The 24,075-nt window shown below is 36.5% G+C and overlaps 1 protein-coding gene across 4 annotated transcripts in view; it reads right to left on the minus strand.

Moving 5' to 3' along the window:
* Positions 1 to 24,075, minus strand: part of LOC128743669 (very low-density lipoprotein receptor-like) — a 726,292-nt gene that overhangs the window by 40,237 nt on the left and 661,980 nt on the right. For 3 of the 4 annotated variants that reach the window (XM_053840287.1, XM_053840288.1, XM_053840290.1), the window contains 2 exons: positions 23,307 to 23,505; positions 22,598 to 22,798 (listed from right to left, as the gene is read on the minus strand). In XM_053840287.1, coding sequence (XP_053696262.1) covers positions 22,598 to 22,798; positions 23,307 to 23,505 — 400 coding nt within the window. The remainder of the gene's footprint in view (positions 1 to 22,597; positions 22,799 to 23,306; positions 23,506 to 24,075) is intronic. The other variant, XM_053840289.1, reaches the window with a different exon arrangement.

Below are 24,075 nucleotides of genomic sequence, written 5' to 3' on the forward strand. Positions count from 1 at the left end.
CTGTACAAATGAAATACAAATTTCCTCATAACTCGAGAACTAATCAAGCGAATTGAACCAAATTTGGCATATGTGTGTTTTTGGAGACAATTTTTTTTTCAATGATGAATTGGGACCCCTCCCCACTTTAGGAGGGGGGGTCCTATACAAACGAAATACAAATTTCCTCATAACTCGAGAACTAATCCAGCAAATTGAACCAAATTTGGCGTGTAGGTGTTTTTGGAGGCAAGAATTTTTTCTGTGTTGAATTAGGACCTCTTCCCACATTAGGAGGGGGGGCTCCAATACAAATGAAATACAAATTTCCCCATAACTCGAGAACTAATCAAGCAACTAGAACCAAATTCGGCATGTGGAGGTTTTTGGAGGCAAAAATATTTTCTACGGTGAATTAGGATCCTTCCACACTTCAAGAGGGGGGGCTTCTACACAAATGAAATACAAATTTCCTCATAATTCGAGAACTAATCAAGCAAATGGAACCATATTTGGCATGTGGGTGTTCTTGGAGGCAACCATTTTTCCCATTATGAATTAGGACTTCTTACCTTTTTAGGAGGGGGGGGGGTCTCCCATTCAAACGAAATACAAATTTGCTCATAACTTTAGAACTAATCAAGCAAATGGAACCAAATTTGGCATGTGAGAGTTTTAGATGGCAGAATTTTTTTTCTGTGGTGTATTACGACCCCTTTCCCTTTTAAGAGGGTGGGCTCCCATACAAATGAAATACAAATTTCCTTATAATTTGAGTACTAATCAAGCAAATGGAACCAAATTTAGCATGTAGGAGATTTTTGAGTCTTGATTTTATTTTATGATAGTTAGAGACCTCTCACCCCTGTGGTAGGGGGATATGGACTCTCATACAAATAAAACAGAAATTTTTGCGAAACTCAAAAACTAATCCAACTCGAGAAATTCGAGACTCTTCCATAAAACATTAATCAATAACAAGACCACAAAAACTATCTATAGTAACACTAGATCATTCAGGACGAGCCGGTCGCGAGTGTTGCCGGTGACCCGCCGTCGGAAGCGCCGCCCACTGGGGGGCTTGCAAAACTCGAGATAGTGACAAAGATCATCCGAGATTCATGATTTATGTAAAACACAGGTTAATTTGTGGCAATACGAAGTTTGTCGGGTCAGCTAGTATATATATATATATATATATATATATATATATATCGATCGATGATTATACATGCTGCAATATATATTCTTTAGAACAGGGATGTGTGTCAGAGGTCGAAAATCAATGGCTGATGCAATTTCAATCTTCTAGATGGAAAATGATTTGATGATTCACGTAAAATCCCTACAATAGGCAAGGGACACATTTATAACAAAATGTTGATGTTGTCATCCACCATCTTGAATTTCAATATAGCATCAAGTATCCATTCTATAAAAAAAACCAATTTGTCCTGCTGACTTGATTACTAGTTAATACTGGAGAACAGTGAATGGCTAATTTTTATAACAGAAGTGCACTTAAGGTAAGAAATTTAAAAGTAACTTCACAAGCTACGAATCTTTTCAACAAATCAAAACAAAATTTAATTTCATGTACTATGGAGTGTAATCGTTATATCGTTAAATCATGATAATTTTAAGAAATTATTTTTTGGAAATAATTTTTAGAAAAATACTCAGAAATGGTTCAATTTTTTGACGGATCTGATTTTTGGATAATTTTTATCTCGCTATAAGGTAATTTTTTGTAAGAACTAAAAGGTCAACGACCCATTTTTATCTTACGGAGCTTCACGTTCAACTTTTCGTTGCCCCTCTCAATTATCACAAAATTTCACATTGAATTATTTTCACAAATCCAAACATCGATAAGAGTAGGAATGAGTGACACATCAGTCCAATTAACCTTCGGCCCGGAAACCAAGCACCGAAGCGATTTTACTAATTAACATGTCCTGGCTGACGGAAACATATCGATCTCCACGTTTTATGCCCTCCCTCTTCCGATACAATCACAATGAATTGTCGCCATCCATACTGTAGATTGAAGTAACGCATGAGAAAATATTTTGTTGAAAAAAATATTTACACGCTTCTCAGCTGCCGCCACCGCCATTGTCAAATACCTCGCGGGGACACTGAATGTCCGAAAGCCCGACGGAAGACCTGGAGGAAATAACTTTGATGTCTGCGTGCTCTGGTAAATAATAATTAAATTTTCGTTCCACTCGATGGCGTCCGGCTCATGTGCCCCACCCAACCCCAACGCCGCCGGCCGACGTAGCATTCCGACGACGGGGCGCGCAGTCCTGCTGTAGGGTGTTGGGTGGTGGTTTGCCTTTGTACAATCCGCGCGCGGTTTTAACGATCGAGAAGCACTTAAACATGCACAAGATAGCGCTCCGTTGTTTGCCGGTTTACCAACAAATTACAACACATTACTTTCTGCGCCAAATTAAAGCTATTTAATGCTGGTTCTCCGAACGTCAGCAGCAGCGGCTGGACGTGTACGTATTTTTTATTCGATCCCGCGCAATATTCAAGTTCATAGGTGTAAAAGAGTTGAAAATAGGTTGCGGTTGGCCACGAACTGCGCTGCATAATAAACAGCTTCGCTGTTTGTAATAAATTATCGGTTCGGGTGGTGACAGTATGTAATTAAAATTTCGCTCGACCGGCCCGAAGCCAATAATTCAAGTTGACATTTGTGAAACATTTTCCGCGTTCTGTCACATAAACACTTTTGCACACTTAAAAATACAAAAAAAAAATCCGAACGACCGAAACCGGGATTTGCACCATACTCTTACCGGGTTCTTCGGTATCGATTTTTGTTTTTATTTTCAAATTAATTACCACGCTGCTGCTCGTGCTGCCTTTGTTGAATGGAATTGATAAGCATCAGCAGGGTTGCATTGGTAAGCCGCATTGTTTCATCAATATTGACGCTGTCGGTCGAGTGGCACCGTTCGGGGTCGCAAAATGAAACTCTACTGTTTACTGGTAGGAAAATCTGCATCCGGCCAACAGCTGCCAAATTTCAATTAACGTTCGTCCGGCACAAAGTTTCACCATCACCAGTTATTGTTTTTAGGAATATGAAAACTCAATCCTTATTGATTTACGAGTTCCGCGCTAAAAATAGCTGCCGGCGCTTTCCGCGCCGCACGCCGAAATCGTTTTCACCGGTTGTTGTGCTTCTTGTTGCAGTGCAGGAAAATCTGACTCAAAGAAGTGACCGGCCAGCCGCGTGGGTAGACTTCATGACGGTTGAAGCGATCGAGCGGTACTGAGTGTAGGTACCGTACAAACGATCCCGCGGTTCGACTGGACGCCGGATATTAACGGGCAGTTTCACGCCAATTGGTATGGCCAAATCTACCTGCACGAGTGTATCTCGTGTACTCTGTTTAGGATTTGAGCATCGTCATTAGACCATCTAAATTATTTAGATTTCGATGTTTCAACTGCCTATGCTGAAGTGCGGGAAGGGATTAGTGTAATGTAATCACAGTGGAAAAAACGAAATAATTCCGGAAAATTATGGGAATATTTTCATTGCCATTTTTATTTGTACACAGTACAGATAGAACAGCCAGATAACTGAGCTTAAAAAATCTTGATTGTTGACGAGTTTAAAATTGTTTCGAAAATCCTATTTATGTAAAACGTTGACTAACTTTGTACTAATTTTGTGAGTTTTGTCCCAATTTTATTCCCCACTGAGCGCACTGTGCCCTGGCCGGATTCCAACTGAAATCATGTTTTCACCAAACTTTCAGCGTGATTATTTTCGCTTCTCTCCATGATTATTTACGTTGCACATGCTAAGCAGGTCAGTTCTAAGTACGCTTGGAGTACACAGCAATTGGAATATGTATGTATGCGTTAGTGTGCTGTTGTTGTTGTTGGAACTGCTGCCACGAATGTTTGGATAAATTTATTACTCCGTTCGACTGCAGGTGATTGTTTGGCTCGAACAATAATAGAAACTATAGCGTTCTGTTTATTTATGCTTTTCAGTAAATGTAGAAAAAATAGCCAACAAATTCGGTTTGTATTTTTTCGTTGCAACTCTAGTTTAGTTCTGCTAACTGTCGATTGCATGCATGTGATTTCCAAATGAATAAAAGCATTATTATGGTAGTGAAACTATCATAACATGGCCTTGATATTGCTCGAATTCCGACTACTATAAACTACACAAAATTATAATTTTTTGAGTCACTGCATGCACCTAAGAAAGCAAAGTTCTGTTATATTCTAGGCTTGAGTGGTTTGCGCCTTTTAACACGAAAACTATCCCCATTTTAGTAGTTTGTGTCCAAGTGGAAATCTCCGCTTCGTGACGCCATCATAGTTTTAGTGTGTTTTTAGAAAAAAAGGTGGCAAAATTTCCCCGGCCCAACAGGGCGACGATTGAACCTAGGCCAATTTGATGTCTTTGCTTGAGAAGTACGCCCGTAGGAGTGACAAAGACTTCTCGTCTCATCAAAATTTCTTACGAGCGCGCTTAAACCTAGTACAATTTGATGTCTGTGTTAAGGAAGTGTACCAGAAAAAGTGACAAAAGTTCCTTGTCCCTGCAGATTGCAAATTCTTTACTGCAAGACGACGCACAGTGGAACCATTCCGGAAAAAGGAGGTCAAAAGTCTTTTCTCGCTTTTCCTGATGTTTTCGAGCTTAGGTGTCTTAGGAGAAGTTTCATAAAAAAATATTTTGCATCTGTTGACATTTTCATACCATTAGATATTAAGGGGATAACACGTTTGAAAAAAAATAACTTTTTATAAGAACTAGATAGTATGTTTATGTGTTCAGCAAAGTTGTAGAACTTTGAATTTTATTAAACTTTGCCGAAGATACTAAGTATCTGCATCATATGGTTTGCGAGATATAATTGACTTTCTGTTGTGTCCCCCTTAAAATCAGTTTTTTAAACTTTTTGTACACAAAACCTCATCTAACAGGTTCGACAAGTTCTACAAACTTTTTGATACTAGCAAAATACGTAACTTTCTAGAAGGTGTAAATATCATATGTTGCTTTATTTGCTTTAAAAATTGATTTGAAACATAAATTTTACCGTTTTTACAAGTAATTTTTTCCGTAAATACGCACCTACTGGCAGCTAAATTTAGCATCACTTGAACCGCTACAGAATATAGTATAAGTGTGCTTAAAATCTCGGGTCTGGTAGGGCATTTTGGTTATTTCAATTATGAATTGCATACATATATGTTGGTTTTAGTAAGTTATCAGAGTTTTATTATTCGAGTATGTTCATAATAATTTCACAGGACCTCGTCCACGTCTGTTTCGCTATCTGTTTCAGAATTATTTTCGTTCTGGTATCTGCACCAGATAGCGAAACAAAGGATGGCAAGGATGCCGGTCCACTGTGCAGTGAAATCCGGTCTCTTCAAGAACACCACCGGCATCAGGAATAGAGGGGTACATACAACGAGGGCTAGATGGCTCGACCAGGTTGAAGCGGAGTTGCGTGTGTCGAGACGCGCAACGAATTGGCGACGAATAGCCCACGACCGACTACAATGATACGGCAAGCGCCATCGCAGCTCTCGGCCGGTAAAAGTAAAGTAAGTAAGTAGGTAATCACTCCAATATTTTTATTAAAAAATGTACAGTACGGAGTTCATTATCCGAGGCTCCATCGTTCGTAATTTTGGACGATTTTCTCTAGTAAAAATAAAAGAACGGATTGCTGAGCGTAGTCAGTCGTGTGCAGCTGGTAACACGAGTAAGACTTGGGCGATTCTTCGTGCAGTAATGGTCGCCTTTACAATACGACCGTGACAGGACAGTACCCAATTTAATAAAATCATAGAGTTTCTTTTTCCAAGTTGTTTGTTCGGGTTTACGCGAAAGAATCACACAAGAAAGCCTGTATCTTGGGACCGCGTATGAAAAAAAGTGTTACGTGTGCGATAATTCGTGTTTTTTCAGTTTTGTTGGTCGATGTTTCCGTGCAACTATGGCAACTTATCATAAATGTTCAGGTAGTGACAGAAGCAATAACTAGCTACATGTCGTATACCATATATTGCATATTGCGGTACAACCTTTAGTAACCAAGTAGAACCTAAGGGACGAAAAAGTTGTCCACAGATGATGAGCGAAGACCAGCAGTAGCTCGAAACGTCCGGACTAACTGGTATTTAAAAATCTTCATACTTATTTCGCCGAAAAACGTCGATTAAATCGAACAAACAACTTTAATATTCCTTTAACACTCATTGTGAAGTATGTGATTCGGTACCACCATATTAAATGGTTTGAAACGATTATTGTTCATGAAGTATATGGTTCGGTAGGACCATAGATGTATTAAATGATTCGGTACGAGCATTGTTGAATGGGGTATATGGTTCGGTACCACCATAGATGAATTAAATGGTTCGAAACGATGATCGATGATGATCTATATGGTTCGGTACGAACACAGATGATTTAAATGATTCGGCAAGAGCAAATTTGAATGATATGGTTCGGTACGACCATAGTTGAATGATTCCTACGATCATTCCGTAATCGAATTGGATGTGCCGATATTTTGCTGAAAGTTGATCTAAATTGTAGGATAACTTATTATTTTCACTACTTAGCGGTTTCTATTTCTGAAATATTTGCTAAACAAATATTTAGCAAATGGCCAGCATTATTTTATGTATTTAAACAGTCGCCATCAACCTTCGGTGCGTCTAATCCATTTTCGGCTCATTCCGCAATCAAATTTCCATTCTCGGCTGTATGCAGCCGATATTGTTCGACAGTGGCAGTACCCAGCTTACCGATGAATCTGTCGTTTAACAAACAAATTGCATACGGCAATGAAGGGCACTTGTTCGCGGTAGTACAACTTTGCGGTAAACAATTCAAAATCACGGCTCGAGATATAGTTATTGTCGAAGGCTACTAGCCTCCTACAAATGCAGACCGTATTCGATTGGATAAGGTACTCGCTGCGGTATTGGTCGACCGCTAGTTTCGCCAAATTTGGTGGATGTTCAAGCAACGATCATTGAAAAGTCGCTTTCGCACACGAGGACACACTTCAAAAAGAAGCGACGGAAACAATACATGCGTATCAATTTCTATCGAGCACAGCAAACGATGATTCGAATCAATTCGACAAAAACTAATCTGAATGGTGCAGAAAAGCAAGGCAACACTAATTTGCCAGACAAACTGGTTTAAATTTCGGTATTGACGTAGGACTACGTCTTTGTTTACCATACTGGGACTGGGTAGCATTTTGTGAAAACGAAAATAGAAGTGTAACGTTTGAATGTAAGATTATAAATGCTATTAACTACTAAACTACTGAACGAAACTGAACAATTTATATGTCGTTGGATAGATAAAATAACCAGCGATTTTATAGGGGGGAAGAGATCAATTTTAAGGAGGGCGTAAGAGGAGGGGGGGCTCCTATACAAATGAAACACAAATTTCATCAAAACTCGAGAACTAATCAAGCAAATGGAAACAAATTTGGCATGTGGGGGTTTCAGAAGGCAGGATTTTTTTCTACGATGTACTGAGACCTCTTCCCCTTCTAAGCGGGGGGGCTCCCATACAAATGAAATACAAATTTCCTCATAACTCTAGAACTAATCAAGCAAATGGAACCAAATTTGGAATGTAGGGGTTTCAGAAGGGAAGAATTTTTTCTATGGTAAATTGAGACCCCTCTCCTCGTTAGGAGAGGGGCTCCCATACAAATAATATACAAATTTCCTCATAACTCGAGTACCAATCAAGCAAATGGAACCAAATTTAACATGTGCGGGTTTTTGGAGGTAAGAATTTTTTCTATGGTGTATTGAGACCCCTTCCCCTTCTAAGAAGGAGGGGGGCTCCCATACAAATGAAATACAAATTTCCTCATAACTCTAGAACTAATCAAGCAAAAAGAACCAAAATTGGAATGTGGGTGTTTTTGGAGGCATGAATTTATTTATTTTATGATGGTTTGAGAACCTTCACCCCTGTGGTAGGAGGATAAGGACTCTCATACAAATAATACAGAAATTGGTCATTCATTACCATTTCAACCTTTATGATGCACACAAGTGATTTTTAAAAGAAATTTCTTTGTCTTAAAGGTTGCAGGCATTGTACTTATGAGCCCCCGTCCACGTATTTCAAAGCCACCATTGCATTCACTGAAGAATTGAACCTGAATTTTGCGCTCTTCTTTTTTAAACATTCGCTTAAACAATGGCACTCACAGATTCTTATAAACATACATATGCCAGAAATGCACTTTACATTAGTCTTTGATCTGATGATCTGATATAGTTCTACGTCACCCTTTCGTACAACCCTTAGGGCTGTATACCTTGTAGTTTTTTATTTAGATTAGATTATTGTTGTATATGGTTGGATAGGACAATCGGTAAGTGAAATGATTCTTTACGATCATAGTTGAATGATGTATATGGTTCGGTACGACCATAGATTAATTAAGGTGAAGGACGTCAAAATCCAGCTGCATTTTTTATAGATTGCAGTACTTTCACGTCCTGTCACTATCGTTTTGTTTATGCTATGGCACTTTTTCTAGGAGAACAGAGTTGGTAGTAGTAGGTAATAATCTGTTATGAACAATTGCGAAACGTAGAATCGCGTATCTATTTCTGCGGTTGAACTAGATCCGACAGTAGATGTTGTTTACGGTCAATTTTATTATCATTGAATTTCATAAGTATATTATCGACACTCTACGACCGTTAATTTAATAGCGAAACATATTGGACAATTTCATGCTCAAATGTTTACGTTGGCATCACTCTATATATACGCCTTTTCTCTTGGTAACGTACAGCAACGACGGTCGTGGATTCGGAATTGCAATCGAAACGAAGTGAAGTTTTTCCGAGCAATTCAAATGAACAGTTTGAGCAAAATAATTGTAGTATCTTACTAAATAACTGTTCGGGTGGTAAATTAAAGTTTTCTGTGCCTCAAGTTAAGTTTCGCGAGTTATGTGACGAATGGAACGGCCCTAAAAAAACTTAGTGACAAATCGACAGCAAAAAAGTGAAAATATAGTGATGCATTTTAATTGGGCACAAACCTCAGTATTTAGTGTAATTTATGCCCCAAAAAGTAATGGAAGCTATAAAATGCAATGTTTACTGCCTCGAGTTGCAAGATTTTATTACAGCCAGCAGGTTAGTTGAACCAATTTTATTATTTTGTGATAGTTTCTCGAGTCTTTGGAAGCATGTGGGTACATTGAAAAAGGGAAGGGAAGGGTGATATCCGGTGCCATATTGATTGCCATAAATGTACACTGACGACCTTGTCGTTAATTGTGTACGAGCATTGTTGAATGACGTCTATGGTTCGGTACCATTATAGATAAATTAAATGGTTTGAAACGATGATCGACGATGAAGTATAAGGTTCGGTACGACCATAGATGAATTAAATGATTCGATACGATCATTGTTGAATGAAGTATATGGTTCGGTACGAACATAATTAAATGAGAAGATATGGATCGGTAAGACCATAGACAAACCAAATTGCTTAAAATACAACCATTGACAAAAATTAAATGGTTTTGCACGATCATGTCCAAATGATGGTTTTATTTAGTGTGAATCGTGTATCAGATTATATGCAAAAGTAGTTATACAGGTTCAAGCTGTTGATTTATGTGGATTTTTACAGATGAAACAGCTGACCCATTTTAAATAGATTTTTAAAGCTGCATAAATGTTGCAGAGACCCCAGCTAGCACCAGCTCGTATATCAATGTACGAAAACTATCGTAAATATCTCCTAAAAAACTCGAAATCGTAACTAAAGTGGGATCAAGTTGATTTTCTGTCGTATATATTGATAATGACTGACATACATACGATTTTCAGCACAAAATCGTAGAGTAGTATGGAGCGACTCGCGTTTAATCGGATATTATCGTATATAAATACTTATACAGTCGTAACGCTCAAAATTATTCGTAATCACATATATCGCCTCCAAAATAGTACGGATATGCCAATTTTTCGCATCAAATACGATTTATTTAGCATGTATATCTGTACGTAATGCTGATTTTTCCTTTTTTTATACATATGGAAATGCTAGCTGGGACGTTGATTAAATGGTTCGAAAAGCAAAACTATTTAAAAGCGCGGAAAAGCCTTTGTTAAGCTTCATTGCAGCTTTGAAAGCAGCCATTAAGAATTTGGGCTTGGCAAATTCATCAGATTTATATGTTTAAGAGCTGAACAAAGGTTTTCATTTCTTTTAACAAACCTTCACTCAGACAAACGTTGAATTGCATAAGCTTTAACCGCTTTTGATCAGCCTGAAATTATTACTTGGAACACGTTGCGATCACGGAAGTGAATCAATTTCGCCATTCAGCACTTTGTCCACGAGTAATACCTGTTGTCCATTCCAAGCAAACGGCGGTGATTCTTATAAGGAGGAAGGCTGTTGGGGTCTCGCCAGAGTAAGTCCCTTAATTCCAAACGTAGAAACCTTCTGAATCTTTATATCATCGACGTTAACTTTTTCCTATGGCATTTGCTGCCACATGATCAAAAGGAGAGGCCAAGCTTGCGGTACACCTGATTTGTTTGTAGTTGTAGGAGATAAATCCGATGCAAACTTAACTCGTAAAATTCTATCACACACAATAGATTTTTGTTATATTGAGCAGATAGACTAAAAAGAGCTGGAAAATTCAATAGCACCGTTTCGGCAATGTTCCCAGGTAGCGAATCCTGCGGGTCCAGAAAGACACAATAATGCGTGTAAAGGAATATTTACTTGACAGACAAGAAATAAGGATAATTTTCCGCATGACTGCATTACTGAAGATAAAGTTGCTCTTAGGCTTACCCTAAAGTTGCCCAGAAATTCTGAAACGTCTGTAACATAATGATTATCAACCTATTACCTACCTTTCGTACGCCTTAAGATATATTAAAACCTCTTCAGAACATAAACTTTATTAGTAGTTAGACTTTGTTGGTCAATCAAACGGATAAAAGGTTCACGCATCGGTTTCTGTTTATTAAAATGATAATTGCTTCTTTGGTAAATGATAGTCAATATCTAGAGTTTTGCCGTTTTCGAGAAATTTTTGCGATAATAAGCGGATGCGGAGCTAAAGAGTCATATGGCTCTGGTAAAGATGTGAGTAATTTGATTGTTGTTTGAGCTATTTTTCAAAATACTAATCAATTAAGAAGCGGATGCTGGACGCTTTCAGCAAAATAGTTTGGACGACTCAGTTTTTTCACCTGACTAAGAATATTTATAATTTTATAATTTTTCGTAAATTGAATTTTTTTAGTTGCTTTTTCTAAAAAGACCGATTGAAAAAGATTGCTTTGCAGCAAAAGTAATACGTTTTTTTAAGAGTAAGTTTACTGGTACAGTTGGGTTATTGACGGAATTCAAATCGCACATGTTATAACTAAAATAAATAAATCCGGAGTGGATTTGGAACACATTTTCAAATCAAAACTTTTTGCGAAAATAAGTAATTTTCGCGTTATTTTAGGAATAAAGTGGGTTCACTAACGCAGTAGAACAGAGCACTACACTGCAACATAGAAACGCTTTCAGTAACAAATTGAATCAACAGACAAATAAACGAAAGCCATCAAACAAACACGCAAACGGGGACGGACACAAACAGTGCGCTGCTGTAGTGACGCGACGGCCGGCCGGTCCCAGAAACACAAGACGAAACACGTGTACAGCAGTAGAAGATACCTTCCGTTCCACCCGAAATGACGTAAGACACAAACCTTGATAGCGCCGGCAAAGCCACCGCACGTACTCGTAGGACGCCTGCAATTCGCTGTCGTAAATGTCCCGATTGCCCCCGTCCGGTCCGCCAATGTCGTCCACCCGGTCCGTGAACAGTGTCTCCAGCATGTTGAATCGCTTCCGGAATTCCCAGTAGCGATACTCGGTCAGTGCCTCTCGGCTGTCACTGTCAGCAGTCGTCGTCGGTGGCACCGTCGTCGTCGTCATCGGATCATTGTCGTCATCATCGTCATGGTGGTCCCGGTGATCGTTGCCAATGAAAATCAGCAGAGGAGCGATTGTCGGCAAAGCGTCTTCGTTTGGTTCCTCCACTGCTGGCTGAGGTCCTGCCGTGACGTACTCATGGGATTCCCGACCGAAGTCCGTCGTCACCGTCTTATTTGTCACCGTCGGCAGTCGAACTCGGTAGCGTCTGTTAAAGTACGATCGGTGCAGGGCTGTTTTGTTGACCGTTTTGATGGATTTCAGTTCCGCGACCAAAGCGCCGATATGCGTAAGGTTACTGCAGATGGCCGCAATGTGCAGGCTATTAGCGAACGAGGGGTGCAACGATGATGCTGGTGACGCTGATTGTCGAGTGACGGATGATACTAAAGCGGGTGCTGGTGTTAAATGGCCGAAAATAGGTGAAAAGTGGTAAATGTTGATGAATTTATTAGTGCAACCCTTGAAGTGTATGAGGAGGTGTGAATGTCTGTGTGTGTGTGTGTGTAAATTGGTTTAGTAACTTTTGATGGATTGTGCGAAAATGCGAATGAATGCGTGCTAACGATGGTGATTGATGGGATCCCCGCCGACTGCACTCTAGGCTGGCCGGGCGATGAATATTCATTGCGTCCTCTCCGAAAATACGCTATTTCACGCTTGTCCAACTTTTTTTTCGCTCTATTCGAACTATTTCCGCAAGCAATTTTTCCTAGAAGCAGTAATCGGTGCCAAAGAGGAGTGAGATTAATCTCATTTTGGAAGCGGCGGAAAATTGAATGAGCAAAAGTCAAGTCCGGGAAAGGGAGTAGAAGAAAAAAACTTTATCTTCCCATTTTGCTGTCGAATTTGGCTACTTGAGCAATTTATGTAAGATGGCCAGCAGGGAATCAGCCTCAGTACAGGGGAGGCGGCAGCAAGCAAGAACTAATTCAAGTGGGATTTTTCATAGGGCAACAGAAACCAAGAAATTGACGGTGCGGAAAATGCGCGTTTGGCAAGCGAGTAATTAAAACAGGAAATGAACGGTGATTTATCAATCCGAACTGAGTTATGTGTCATTTTGAGTCCAGCTAATGCAATGTTTTATCGTAGCCGTTTTTATCGGTTAGTTTAGTGTGCTCATAGTGTGGAAATAAGCTATAGTTTTTATACTCTCTACCATTAATTTTTTGATTTTTCTTTGTGCTCATTTCTGTTTTTTAATCTCTTCACTTCTAGTTTTAATTCATAACTTTTCAATTCTAGTTTTCTATTTTTTACTCTTATGTAAAACTTCTTATGTTTTTTTCACTTTTACAAGCGAGTGCGTACTTTTTGTTTATCTACTTATGATTTTCCGCTTCTACATCTTACCGTTCTAACTTTTACTTTTTTACGTTTCATTTATTTTGTTGTCGATTTAAATTCTACTCTGCTTACTTCTCGCGTAACTTTTCAAAAGAACCTAAGTAACAATGAGAGTTTCTCTTTGTGCCTCTTCTCTTTTGGTTGCTACGGCGATGCAAACGCACTTTAAAACATCAGCCTTGCATAATTCGGTTGCTAGTGTCACTAGCTACCTAATCGTCAAGATAACTTTTGTTGAAATGCATTTATGTCGCCGTAATAATCGGAAGAGAGGGAGATCAAAGAGAGTCTCTCAATGTTACTTAGGCCCTTTTGAAAAGTTACGCGAGACTTCTTTCGTCTATTTATAATTAATTTTTATAGTTCTATTTATCTAATTAGTTCCTCATTTATTTAGAATGAGTTTTTTGGTAAAATATTTTTATTGATGTTATGCTCGTTGCACTTAATTTTTTTCTGCTTGATGTTCTTTTACTTTATTCATTTTCTAATTTCTACAGCTTCAAAAGCTATGCACTTTGCTTACTTCCTTTTTTATCTTTGACACAATTTTTAAGCTTTTGCTTTCCATTTCGAAGTTTATAGTTTTACCCTTCTATTTAATACTCCACCATTATTAATAGCACTAATTTCTATTATCGAACCTTGATTTTGGTTTGATTTTTGATTTCTATTGTTTCATCAGTTGTTTGGTTTTTAAATTTCTTTAAATTTATTTTTTACATTACATCATTTAACATATACCGCGAACCCCCGCTAATATGAATGGATCTTCGTTCAAAATAGGCGAGCCTATTTTTAATCTGAAGTTTTGGTAACTCTACTGACTGTCACATACGCGCAAGGCGTATTTTGTTGTTTTGATTTGACGAAAACAAACGTTTAGAAAATGTATCAAAAGTGCTCTAAATCTCAACGACCGGATTGTAAAAGATAGGAAGTTTGCTCCGCAATTCCGGCTGAAACTAGGTCTATTTTGGATGCTGAAGAGAGGTAAGCTACATTCTATACATATGACCTATACACTGAAGTCGCTTTTTACGCGACTATTTTTACGCGAATTTCGGAATTTACGCGGTTTTTTCTACGCGAATTTCGGAATTTACGCGGTTTTTTTTACGCGATTTTCGGAATTTACGCGTTTTTTTACGCGAATTTCGGAATTTACGCGGTTTTGATTTACGCGGGACGTATCCTTCGCGTAAAAAGCGACTTGAGTGTATTGCTAAAGTTGCTAATCAAGAAGCAACATATTTTTTTTTGCTTTTCCAATTTGCCTGGGCAACTTTACCGTCAATTAAGTGTGAGGGGTCAGTCCCGGTATAGTGGTTAGCATTTACGCCACTCACGCCGAGGACGCCCAATCCTGGAAAAGTCACGAATGACTCAAGTCGTTCGAGTGACTATAATCTAACAAAGAAATTGAGTATAACGCTAGTTTATTTTATAATAAGAGCGTATTCATATTACCGCAACTCAGATTAAAATGTTCAGGTTAAAGAACGTCATACCTGCGGGGGTTCACGGTATAGTATAATCTACTTTTAGATTTCAAATTTTGAGTTTGAGTTCTTGCTTTTTAATTGAAACAATTTTGATTTCTGATTTAACGTCTAACTTTGGATATTCGAATTTTGATGTCTAACTTTTAATGACTCTACACTTTTCAGTTTTGACTTTTAGCTTAAGATTTTAAATTTTTAATTTTCGTCTTTTTATTTATGACTTCCAACATTCATCCTTCTACTAATAACTTTTGGTTTTGATTTTTGACCGTTCACTTTTGATTTGCAACTTTTGACTACAGGCTTTTGGCTTTCCAACTTTGACTATTGTTCTTTTAATAATGGCTCTTGATTTCTGATTTTTGTCTGTGAACTGTAGACTTTAGAGGTTTGATTTCTGACTTTTGAATTTTTGAATGACGTAGAATTTTTGTCTTCCGACGTTTGATTTTTGACTTTTGTCGTTTTACTGACTTGATTTGTGATTTTCATCCTTTGGTTTTTAACTATTAACTTAACTTAGAACTTTTGACTTTTAAGCTTTGACTACTTTTAATAATGACTTCTACTGTTTGAATATTAAATTTTAATTGTTGACTTTCGTCGTTTGATTTCTGATTTTTGTTCTTTTACTAATTACATTCGATTTTTGAATTTGACTTTCGAGAATTTCAACTTTTTGATTTTATTTTTTTTTACGTTCGACATTTGATTTTTGTTTTAGGTCATTAACTAAAGACTTTGAGTTTTGGCTTAGTTTCTAATTACGGATATTTAATTTTTGATGATTAATGTTAAACTCTACACTTTTGAGTTTTGACTTTCGGCTTTTGAGTTGCGACTTTCAACTTAAGATTTTTGATTTTAAATTTTCGACTTTTTTATGATTCCTAGCCCTTGTCCTTTTACTAATAACTTTTGGTTTTGATTTTTATCTGTTGGCTTTTTTGATCTTTCTTTTTTGGTTTTTAACTTTTGACTGTAGACTTTTGTTTTTTTTTCAACTTTGGCTTTTGTTCTTTTAGTATAATGACTTTACACTGTAGACTTTTATGGTTTGATTTCTGATTTTTAAACTTTTACCAATCACTTTGGATTTTTGACTACCGAGGTTAAATTTTTGAAGTTGTCTTTTTACTGACTTTTTGACTAAAATCCATAGTCAAAAATCAAATGCCAAAAGATAAAAATCAAAAACCAAAAATTAAAAACTATTTAGCAGAACAATAAAAATCAAATACCAAAGTCAAAACCCTAAAGTCGAAAATTGAAAGTTAAAACTCAAAAGTCAGAAGGTGAAAGGTTAACGGTCAGCAGACAAAAATCAAAACACTTTTTCTAAATGGACAAAACTCTAAAATCAAAAGTTGAAAGCCAAACAATCGAAACTCTCAAACTGAAGGGCTCTGAAGAGCTAAAGATTGAAATCAAAAGTCCAAAGTCGTGGTCGGATCATTGCAAAATTACTTAATATCAATACAAGCGTAAATGTCTGTATAATCCAAATCTGAACTCAAAAATTGCGAATTTTTCAAATATTTTAGTTATTCGTATCCTTTTAATGGTCAGAAGACCAAAACCAAAAAGTTTTTAGTAAATGGACGAAACATCAAAGTTAAAAGTTAAAAACTCAGAGTTCTCAAACTCAAAGTCAAAGGTTTAAAGGCAAATGTTAAACGTCAAAAGATAAAAATCAAAAGTTAAAAATTAAAAAGTCCGAAGTCAAAAGCAACAGTTTTAAGTTTAAAGTTAAAAATTAAAAGTCAGAAGTCAAAATCTGAAAGTCAAAACCGAAAGTTAAAAGTCAAAAACCAAAGGTACAATTCATGAGCAGAAGTATAAAAGTTAACCACCAAAGTTAAAAGCCTAAAATCCATAATCAAAAATCAAAGTTTTTATAAAAGTCGAAAGTCAAAAATTAAAAGTAAAATCTATTGTACAATTACAAAAATCAAATACCAAAGCCAAAAGCCAAAAGTCGAAGATTAAAATAAGGTAAAATTAAAAAATTAGAAGTCGAAGGTCATTAGTAAAAGACCAAAAACCAGAAGTCAAAAGTGAAAAGTTAAAAAATTAATAGGTAACAGAATAAAAATCACAAATTTAATGACAAAAATCGAAAGTTTAAGGTCAAAAAACAAAAATTAGAAAATCTTTAGTAAATGGAAAAAACTCAAAAATCAAAAATAGCCAAAAAAGCGAAAGTCTCAAATCAAGCGCTAAAGATAAAAATCAAATTCCGAAGTCAAAAATCAATAACCATAAATCAAATGTTAAAGATCAAAAGTAAAAAACCGACAGTTGAAAGTCAAATGTCAAAAATCAAAAAATCATTAAAAAATGGACAAAAGTCAAAAACCAAAAACTTAAAAAGAAAAGCAAAAATCAAGAGATAAAAGGACAAAAATCAGACACAAAAAGAAAAAAAGTCGACAGATAAAGGTCATAAATGAAATGAACAAAACTCGAAAATTAACAGATAAAAATAAAAAAAAACATAAGTCAAAAATTCGAAAGTTAAAAATCACAGTCATTAGTAAAAGGACAAAAGTAAAAAAAACCCAAAAGTCAAAAGGCAAAATTGAAAAATCGAAGGCCGGAAGCGCAAAGATAGAATCAAAAATCTAAGTTTTTAGGGAAAGGCCTGAAACAGAAATCCAATATCACGCGTAGAAAATCTAAAATTGGAAGATAAAATCCTCGAAAGTCAAAAGTCAAAAATCAAATATCGATAGTAAAAGGACAAATATCAGAAATCAAACAACGAAAGTCAACAATCAAAATTCAAAAATCAAACAATAAACGTCATTCGAAAAAAGACGAAAGTTAAGAGTTGCAAGTCAAGCAAACAGCAAAAATCAAAAGATAAAATTCACAAATCAAGTCAAAAAGACAGTAAAAAGACAAATTCAAAAATCTAACTCGGAAGTCAAAAATTCAAAGTTATTGGTGAAAGTTCAAAAATCGAAAATAAAACCATGAAAGTCTACAGTCAAAAGACAAAAGTCAGAAATCAAACATCAAAAGTCATTATTAAAAGGACAAAAGCCAAAGTTGAAAAAAAAAACAAAAGTTTGCGGTCAAAAGTTAAAAGCCAAAAGTGAAAGATAAAAAAGCCAACAAATAAAAATCATGACCAAAAGTTATTGGTAAAAGGACAAAGGCTAGGAATCATAAAAAAAGTCGAAAGTTTAAAATTAAAAATCCTAAGTTGAAAGTCGAAACTCAGGTTCCGTATTCTACTAAGACGCTTCAAAAACTTCAATCTTTAGTCTTTGAAAATTTCGATTTTTTGGTTTTCTACTTTTGATTTTCGAGTTTTGTCCATTTATCAATGACTTTCTGATTTGTCTTTTGACTTTAAACTTCCGATTTCTGTCTTTTAATTTGTGATTTTTGTCCTTTTGCCTCTTGATTTTTAAATTCAGATTTTTGGCTTTCATCTTTTGGTTTTTAACTTTCGACTTTTTACTTCTGATTTTTGTTCTTTTACAAATGACTATTTTTACTTTGTTGTTCTGCTAAAGATGCTTTTAATTTTTGCCTTTTGACTTTTAACTTACGATTTTTGACTTTTGACTCAAACTTTGACTTTTAAATTTTGACTGTTGCTTTTGACTTTTGACTACGAACCTTTGATTTTTGACTTTTGTCTTTGGATGTTTGACTTTTGGCTTTGAACTTTTAACTATTGCCTTTAAATTTTTGATTTTTAAATATTGATTTTGACTTTTAAATTTTGTCTTTTAACTTTTGACTATTGACTTCGGACTTTTAGCTTTCTCTGTTTGATTTTTATACTCTGATCTATGACTTCTGATTTTTGACCTTTGACTTTGGACTATTGACTTTTAACTTTTGATGTTTGGCTTCAGATTTTTCATTTTCAACTTTTAATTTTTGATCTTCGACTTTGGCTTTGGACCAAAGTCAAATTTGGTTTTTGTTGTTCAGTAAAAGCTTTCGCTTTTATTTTTTGACTTTTGATTTTTAGCTTTAGCTTTAAGTTCGGTACTTCAGCTCATGACTTTAAAGTTTTTGACTCCTAACTTTCGACTTTTGACTGAAGTCCTTTTAGGCCAATGCAAATAATTTTTAAAGTTTTTGTCGACCCTTAGAAATTGGATTGAAAAATCGGGGGGCAAAAAAAATAATTTGTAGGATATGAGTTAAATTTTTTATAAAATCAATTCTCTGTGGGCTCTATAGCCTGAAAAACTCGAAAAATGAGTGTGCGAGTTGAGTTTACGCTTCTAGCACGAAATAGAAATGGGAATTCAAACAGGTGGAATTTCTGAAACTCGGCCAAAAAAAAATTTCTTTCGTTTTTGTCTTTTGGTTCGTAGATTTTTGCATGAAAAATAACACCGTATTTATTAAAAGCAAGAATAGATTTGGTTTTAACGTTTAAAAATGCCTAAAATCCATAGTTTTTTTGCTCGATTAAAAAATTTTGTTTGGTTTTTTTTCGACCCCTCCTTTAGTGGCCCAGCACCGGAGGGCCGAAAACTTTTTTAAATATTTGTAATAGCCTACGTATATATTAAAAGCAAGAATAGATTTGGTTTTCACGTTTAAATTTCAAGTAAAAATGCTTAAAATCCATATTTTTTTGGTTGATTAAAAAATTCTCGTTGGTTTTTTTCGTCCCTTCATTCAGTGGCCCAACACCTGAGGAACAAAAACTTTTTAAAATAATTGTAATGGCCTTACTAATAACTTTGCCGTACTACTAATAAGGCCATTACAAATATTTAAAAAAGTTTTGGTCCCTCCGGTGTTGGGCCCCTTGAGGGGGGGGGGGCGAAAAAAAACCAAAAAAATGGATTTTAGGCATTTTTACTTAAAGTTTAAACGTGAAAATCAAATCTATTCTTGCTTTTAATAAATACGGTGTTATTTTTCATGCAAAAATCTACGAACAAAAAGACAAAAACGAAAGAAAATTTTTTTTGGCCGAGTTTCGGAAATTCCACTGTTTGAACTACTATTTCTATTTCGTGCTAGAAGCGTTAACTCAACTCGTACACTCATTTTTCGAGTTTTTCAAGCTGTAGAGCCCAAAGACAATTGATTTTATAAAAAAAGTTTAGCTCATATCCTACAAATTATTTTTTTGCACCCCGATTTTTCATGCCAATTTCCAAGGGGGGGGGAGGTGACAAAAACTTTGAAAATGATTTGCATTGGCCTAAAAGGACTTCAGTCAAAAATCGAAAGTTAGAAGTCAAAAACCTTACAATTTTTACTATGCTCAAAAATTTTACAATTTGTACTATGCTTTTTTTTAGCTTTTTCAGGCTGTAACGAAAATTTTTCAATTCGTTTCAACGTTTCGACTATTTGTTTTAATCTTTTTCGAGGATAGTTACAATATTGTCATGTTAGTAAAATAAAAGCAAAGCCTTCGGCTTAAACGTCCTTTCTAAGACTTGACCCTTCTTCATCGACATACTTCACAGCCGGCTATTAGAGTACAGGACAGTGCAACACTCCTACTGACTCTATCTAGCAGCACCGCCTAGCCGAGATTTGAACATACGACGACTTGCTTGTTAGACCAGCATCGTACCTCGAAACCACCTTAGCGGTCGTGGTAGTTTTAGTTAGAAATTCCTTTTGTTAAGTTTAAATTTTATAGTTTTTCGATTTTTCCATTTTTCACTTTTCGATTATTCTATTCGGATTTCTACTATGTCCGATTTTGCCATAAAATTGTCGTTTCAATCTTCTGATTTTCTATTCAAAACCTTCTTTTTTAATTTCTGTTTTTCCTAATTTTTTGTCTTTATATTTCTTCAACCATACTTCTATTTTCTTATTTCTAAATCTTGAATTTTTTATTCTCTTATTTTTCAATATTTTAAATTTCGTTCTTTTCGTGTTTTTTACGTTTTAATTTTTTGATTTCTCAATTTTTCTGCTTCTAATTTTCTATTTACCGTTTCTAGGTTGTCTTATTCTCCCATTTTTTCCTTTTGTTATTTTTCAGTATTTCTATTTTTCTTGCGTTCTATCGTTCCATTTATCTATTTTTTAGCTTTATCTTTCCATTTTTGCATTCTGCAGTTTCATAGTTTTTATTTGATTTGCTCTTGTTAACATATTTGGGGCAATAAGATTTGCTCTTTTACTTTATTTTTTGTTTCAATAGTTTGTACATTCTCCTTATTTGAGAGTTCGATTTCATTCTTCTGGTTTTTTATTTACAGATTTATACATATTTTTGGGTTTAAACCGCTGAAATACGTGAAAAGTATAAAAATCTTGCTCTTTATCATTCGGTTTTGAAATTTTATTAATCTTTTTCTGTTTACATTTTAATTTTTTTAAACTTTTTTTTAATTTTTCTAATTTTTGTTTATATTTAAGTTTTCGTACTTTTCTCAACTTTTCTTTTATATACTATTCTATCTTTGGTTTCACTTTTTTCATGTTTTTTATTGTTTTATATTTTCTTGTTTTATTGTTTTTATGATATTTCTATTTATCTATGTAGTTATTTTCCTGTTTTATATACTTTTTATTATATGTTCTTCTAATTTTCCTATTCTGGCACATTGCAAGTCAGTCTATTGTTAGGTATCATACAGAGCAAAATATGCAGTGTGCTCCATACAAAAATATGCCATTATTCTTCGCTTGCTGAAGGAAGCACTAAAATTTCAATTCACTAGGGGTCAGATCGAAGCCGGCCTTTTGCACCAGCTTCGCAATGATGAACGCTTTAGCTTAGCAAATGTAAACGACAAACAAAAACGATGAAAACCACCTAACAAATAATGCTGATACCGGCTTCCGGTTTCTCTCCCTCTCCATCGGAAACAGGGATTTACAATGACAAATTGTCGAAATTCTTTTTCGGACACAAAAAAAAACAACCAACAAACGCGCGAAAAACACCGAAAGCCAAAAACTGCACAACAGCAGCCAACGGCCCCCCGGCCATTTCATGTTTCCATTTCACTCGCTATTTGTTTGTTTATATTTTCCCTAATTTCTCGTAAAACCAACCTGTCCATCCTAATCCAGGCCAGGAACGAAATGATGCTACAAGCCCAAATTGTTCCAATGGACTGCCCAAACAAAAAAAGGTGGATGCCTGCGGTATTCATTTTTCTTCTTCTTTTGCTTCCTTTCACCTAATGATAAAAGTTCTTTTCGGTATTTACACACCTGTGCTAAGCTGCCCTGGGGGGTCTTTGCTTTCGGTTCCATAAAACCATGAGGGGTAAGGGGCGGGTGCGGGACAGGGGGTGGTTAGAGGCGCAAAAGAAAACCTAATGATGCCCACTTTACGCAACAACAACATCAACAACAGTAGCAGCCAGCAACAGCTAAAACCTGTCTGTGATGCGATGAACCGTGAGCCGAAATTCGACAGCAAACTCATCCTCGAATAAATGCCATCGCTCCGCATCCGAGTTGATTAATCGACGGCTGGGAAATTATTTACACGCCTGCCTTTCGGACGATCCGTGGGTTTTCCATGTTAGTACAAACGGTGTATGTATGCATGTATGTGCGTGTGTATGGCTGAATGTGAAGAGCATGTGAACGTGCGTGCGTTCGCTTGATGGGCGTGACAAGCGAAGCGTATTAGGCGTGTAAGCGTTTTTCACCCGAATGACTTATTAAGCTAATTAGTTAATCAATGTTAGTCGAGTGTTCGGATTGAGCGGATTGTGCTTTTGTTTCGTCTAACGTGTTAGTCGATCAGCATACTCACAGTTTTGGCTTTCGAACGAAGTAGAGAAGGACGAGGAGGAGGACGTCAACGGGTTTACCGTGGAGGAGCTTATAATATCCTTGCTGCTATCGTATAGGTTACTGGAATGGTGCTCGATCTGTTTGTTGTCTTTGGTTGCACTCGGTCCCGATGACGGATGAGGTACGGCATGCATTGGTGGACCCCTGGTAGTTGCACTCACTGCGACGATGCATACAGCCCAGATCGATCAAACGATCGATTGATTGATTGATTGATTGAAATTAACATACCGGAGATGCATTTTTACAATTTACACGGATGGTAGAGAATTTCAGTTCGCGCATGGACACATTCGAAAGAATAAAGCCCAATGATGTAGTCATGCATACCGGATGTCACGTTTCGTAACCCCACGATTGGCGAGAAAATGGCAGTTCACGGTACAAATAATCGAAAAGAAAGAGGAATAAAAAAAGAAACGTAAAAAAAAAGTAAAATAAATAAAACAATCAAGAAACTGAAATCCGAACTGAACAAGATTTGCGGAGTCGTATTTACGGTTTCGCACTCATACTTGTCGCCCTACAGCCATTCTGTCATTCGAAGCAGCTGTTCTTGTTTGGCAGTACGAACACAATCGGACAATCGGGTACAGTGAGAATGCGGGCAAGGAATTCACTGACTTGGCTTGCCGTTGACATTCGGCCGCGAGCGGGTAGGTACTTACCGTCTTCCACGCACATGAGACCGTCATCCATCAGCTTTAGACCGGTCGGGCACGCACAGGATATTTTCGGGCTCCGACTGTTGATCTGCGGCGCCGGTAGGCAGAGATGCGAGCAGTGTCCGTTCACCGCCTGACAGTGATTGGTGCCGTCCGGCTGGCGGTACGGATGGTACACGTGGATTGTCATCGGATGCTGGAGCTGCGGGATAGTTAAGAAGGTAAAAATAGATGCTTTTGTTGATGTTGATTTGCAAGGCTATGGGTTTAAGTTCCTTGTACGAGAACGTAGAATTATTTGTATGTAGATTAGAGTAATGCATTCAAAAGCTTATTCGAAGTAATGGTAAATAAACAAATTCGTTCGAAAAACGCCACAAGTCCAGTAGATACAATTTTAATTTTTGATACAATTTGATTTTCTCAAAATTTTGAACAAATCTTTATGTTTGCTGGTATTTGCATTTACAATTTTAGGTAGGTCTTAGTTTTACAGCTGGAACATCTTTTCCACTCCACTTTTTATATAGGGTGATGTCGTAAGAATCGAGCCACTGTAAAGGCACGACCATCTCGGCAGTAAATCTTATCTTTTGCGATTGCTAACTTTTCATTTTATTATGACTTTGTATAGTGTTGTAAAACATGGTACTGATTTCAGTAAATAAAACCATACTTTTTTGGCTTTTAGCCAACGTGGTCCAGTCCATACTCAGGTATGGCGGGCCGGTGTGGTCATAGGCGTTAGGTACCAAAAGCTATCTAGCCAAGC

Source organism: Sabethes cyaneus, chromosome 3, assembly GCF_943734655.1.
Source record: "Sabethes cyaneus chromosome 3, idSabCyanKW18_F2, whole genome shotgun sequence".
NCBI lineage: Eukaryota > Metazoa > Arthropoda > Insecta > Diptera > Culicidae > Sabethes > Sabethes cyaneus.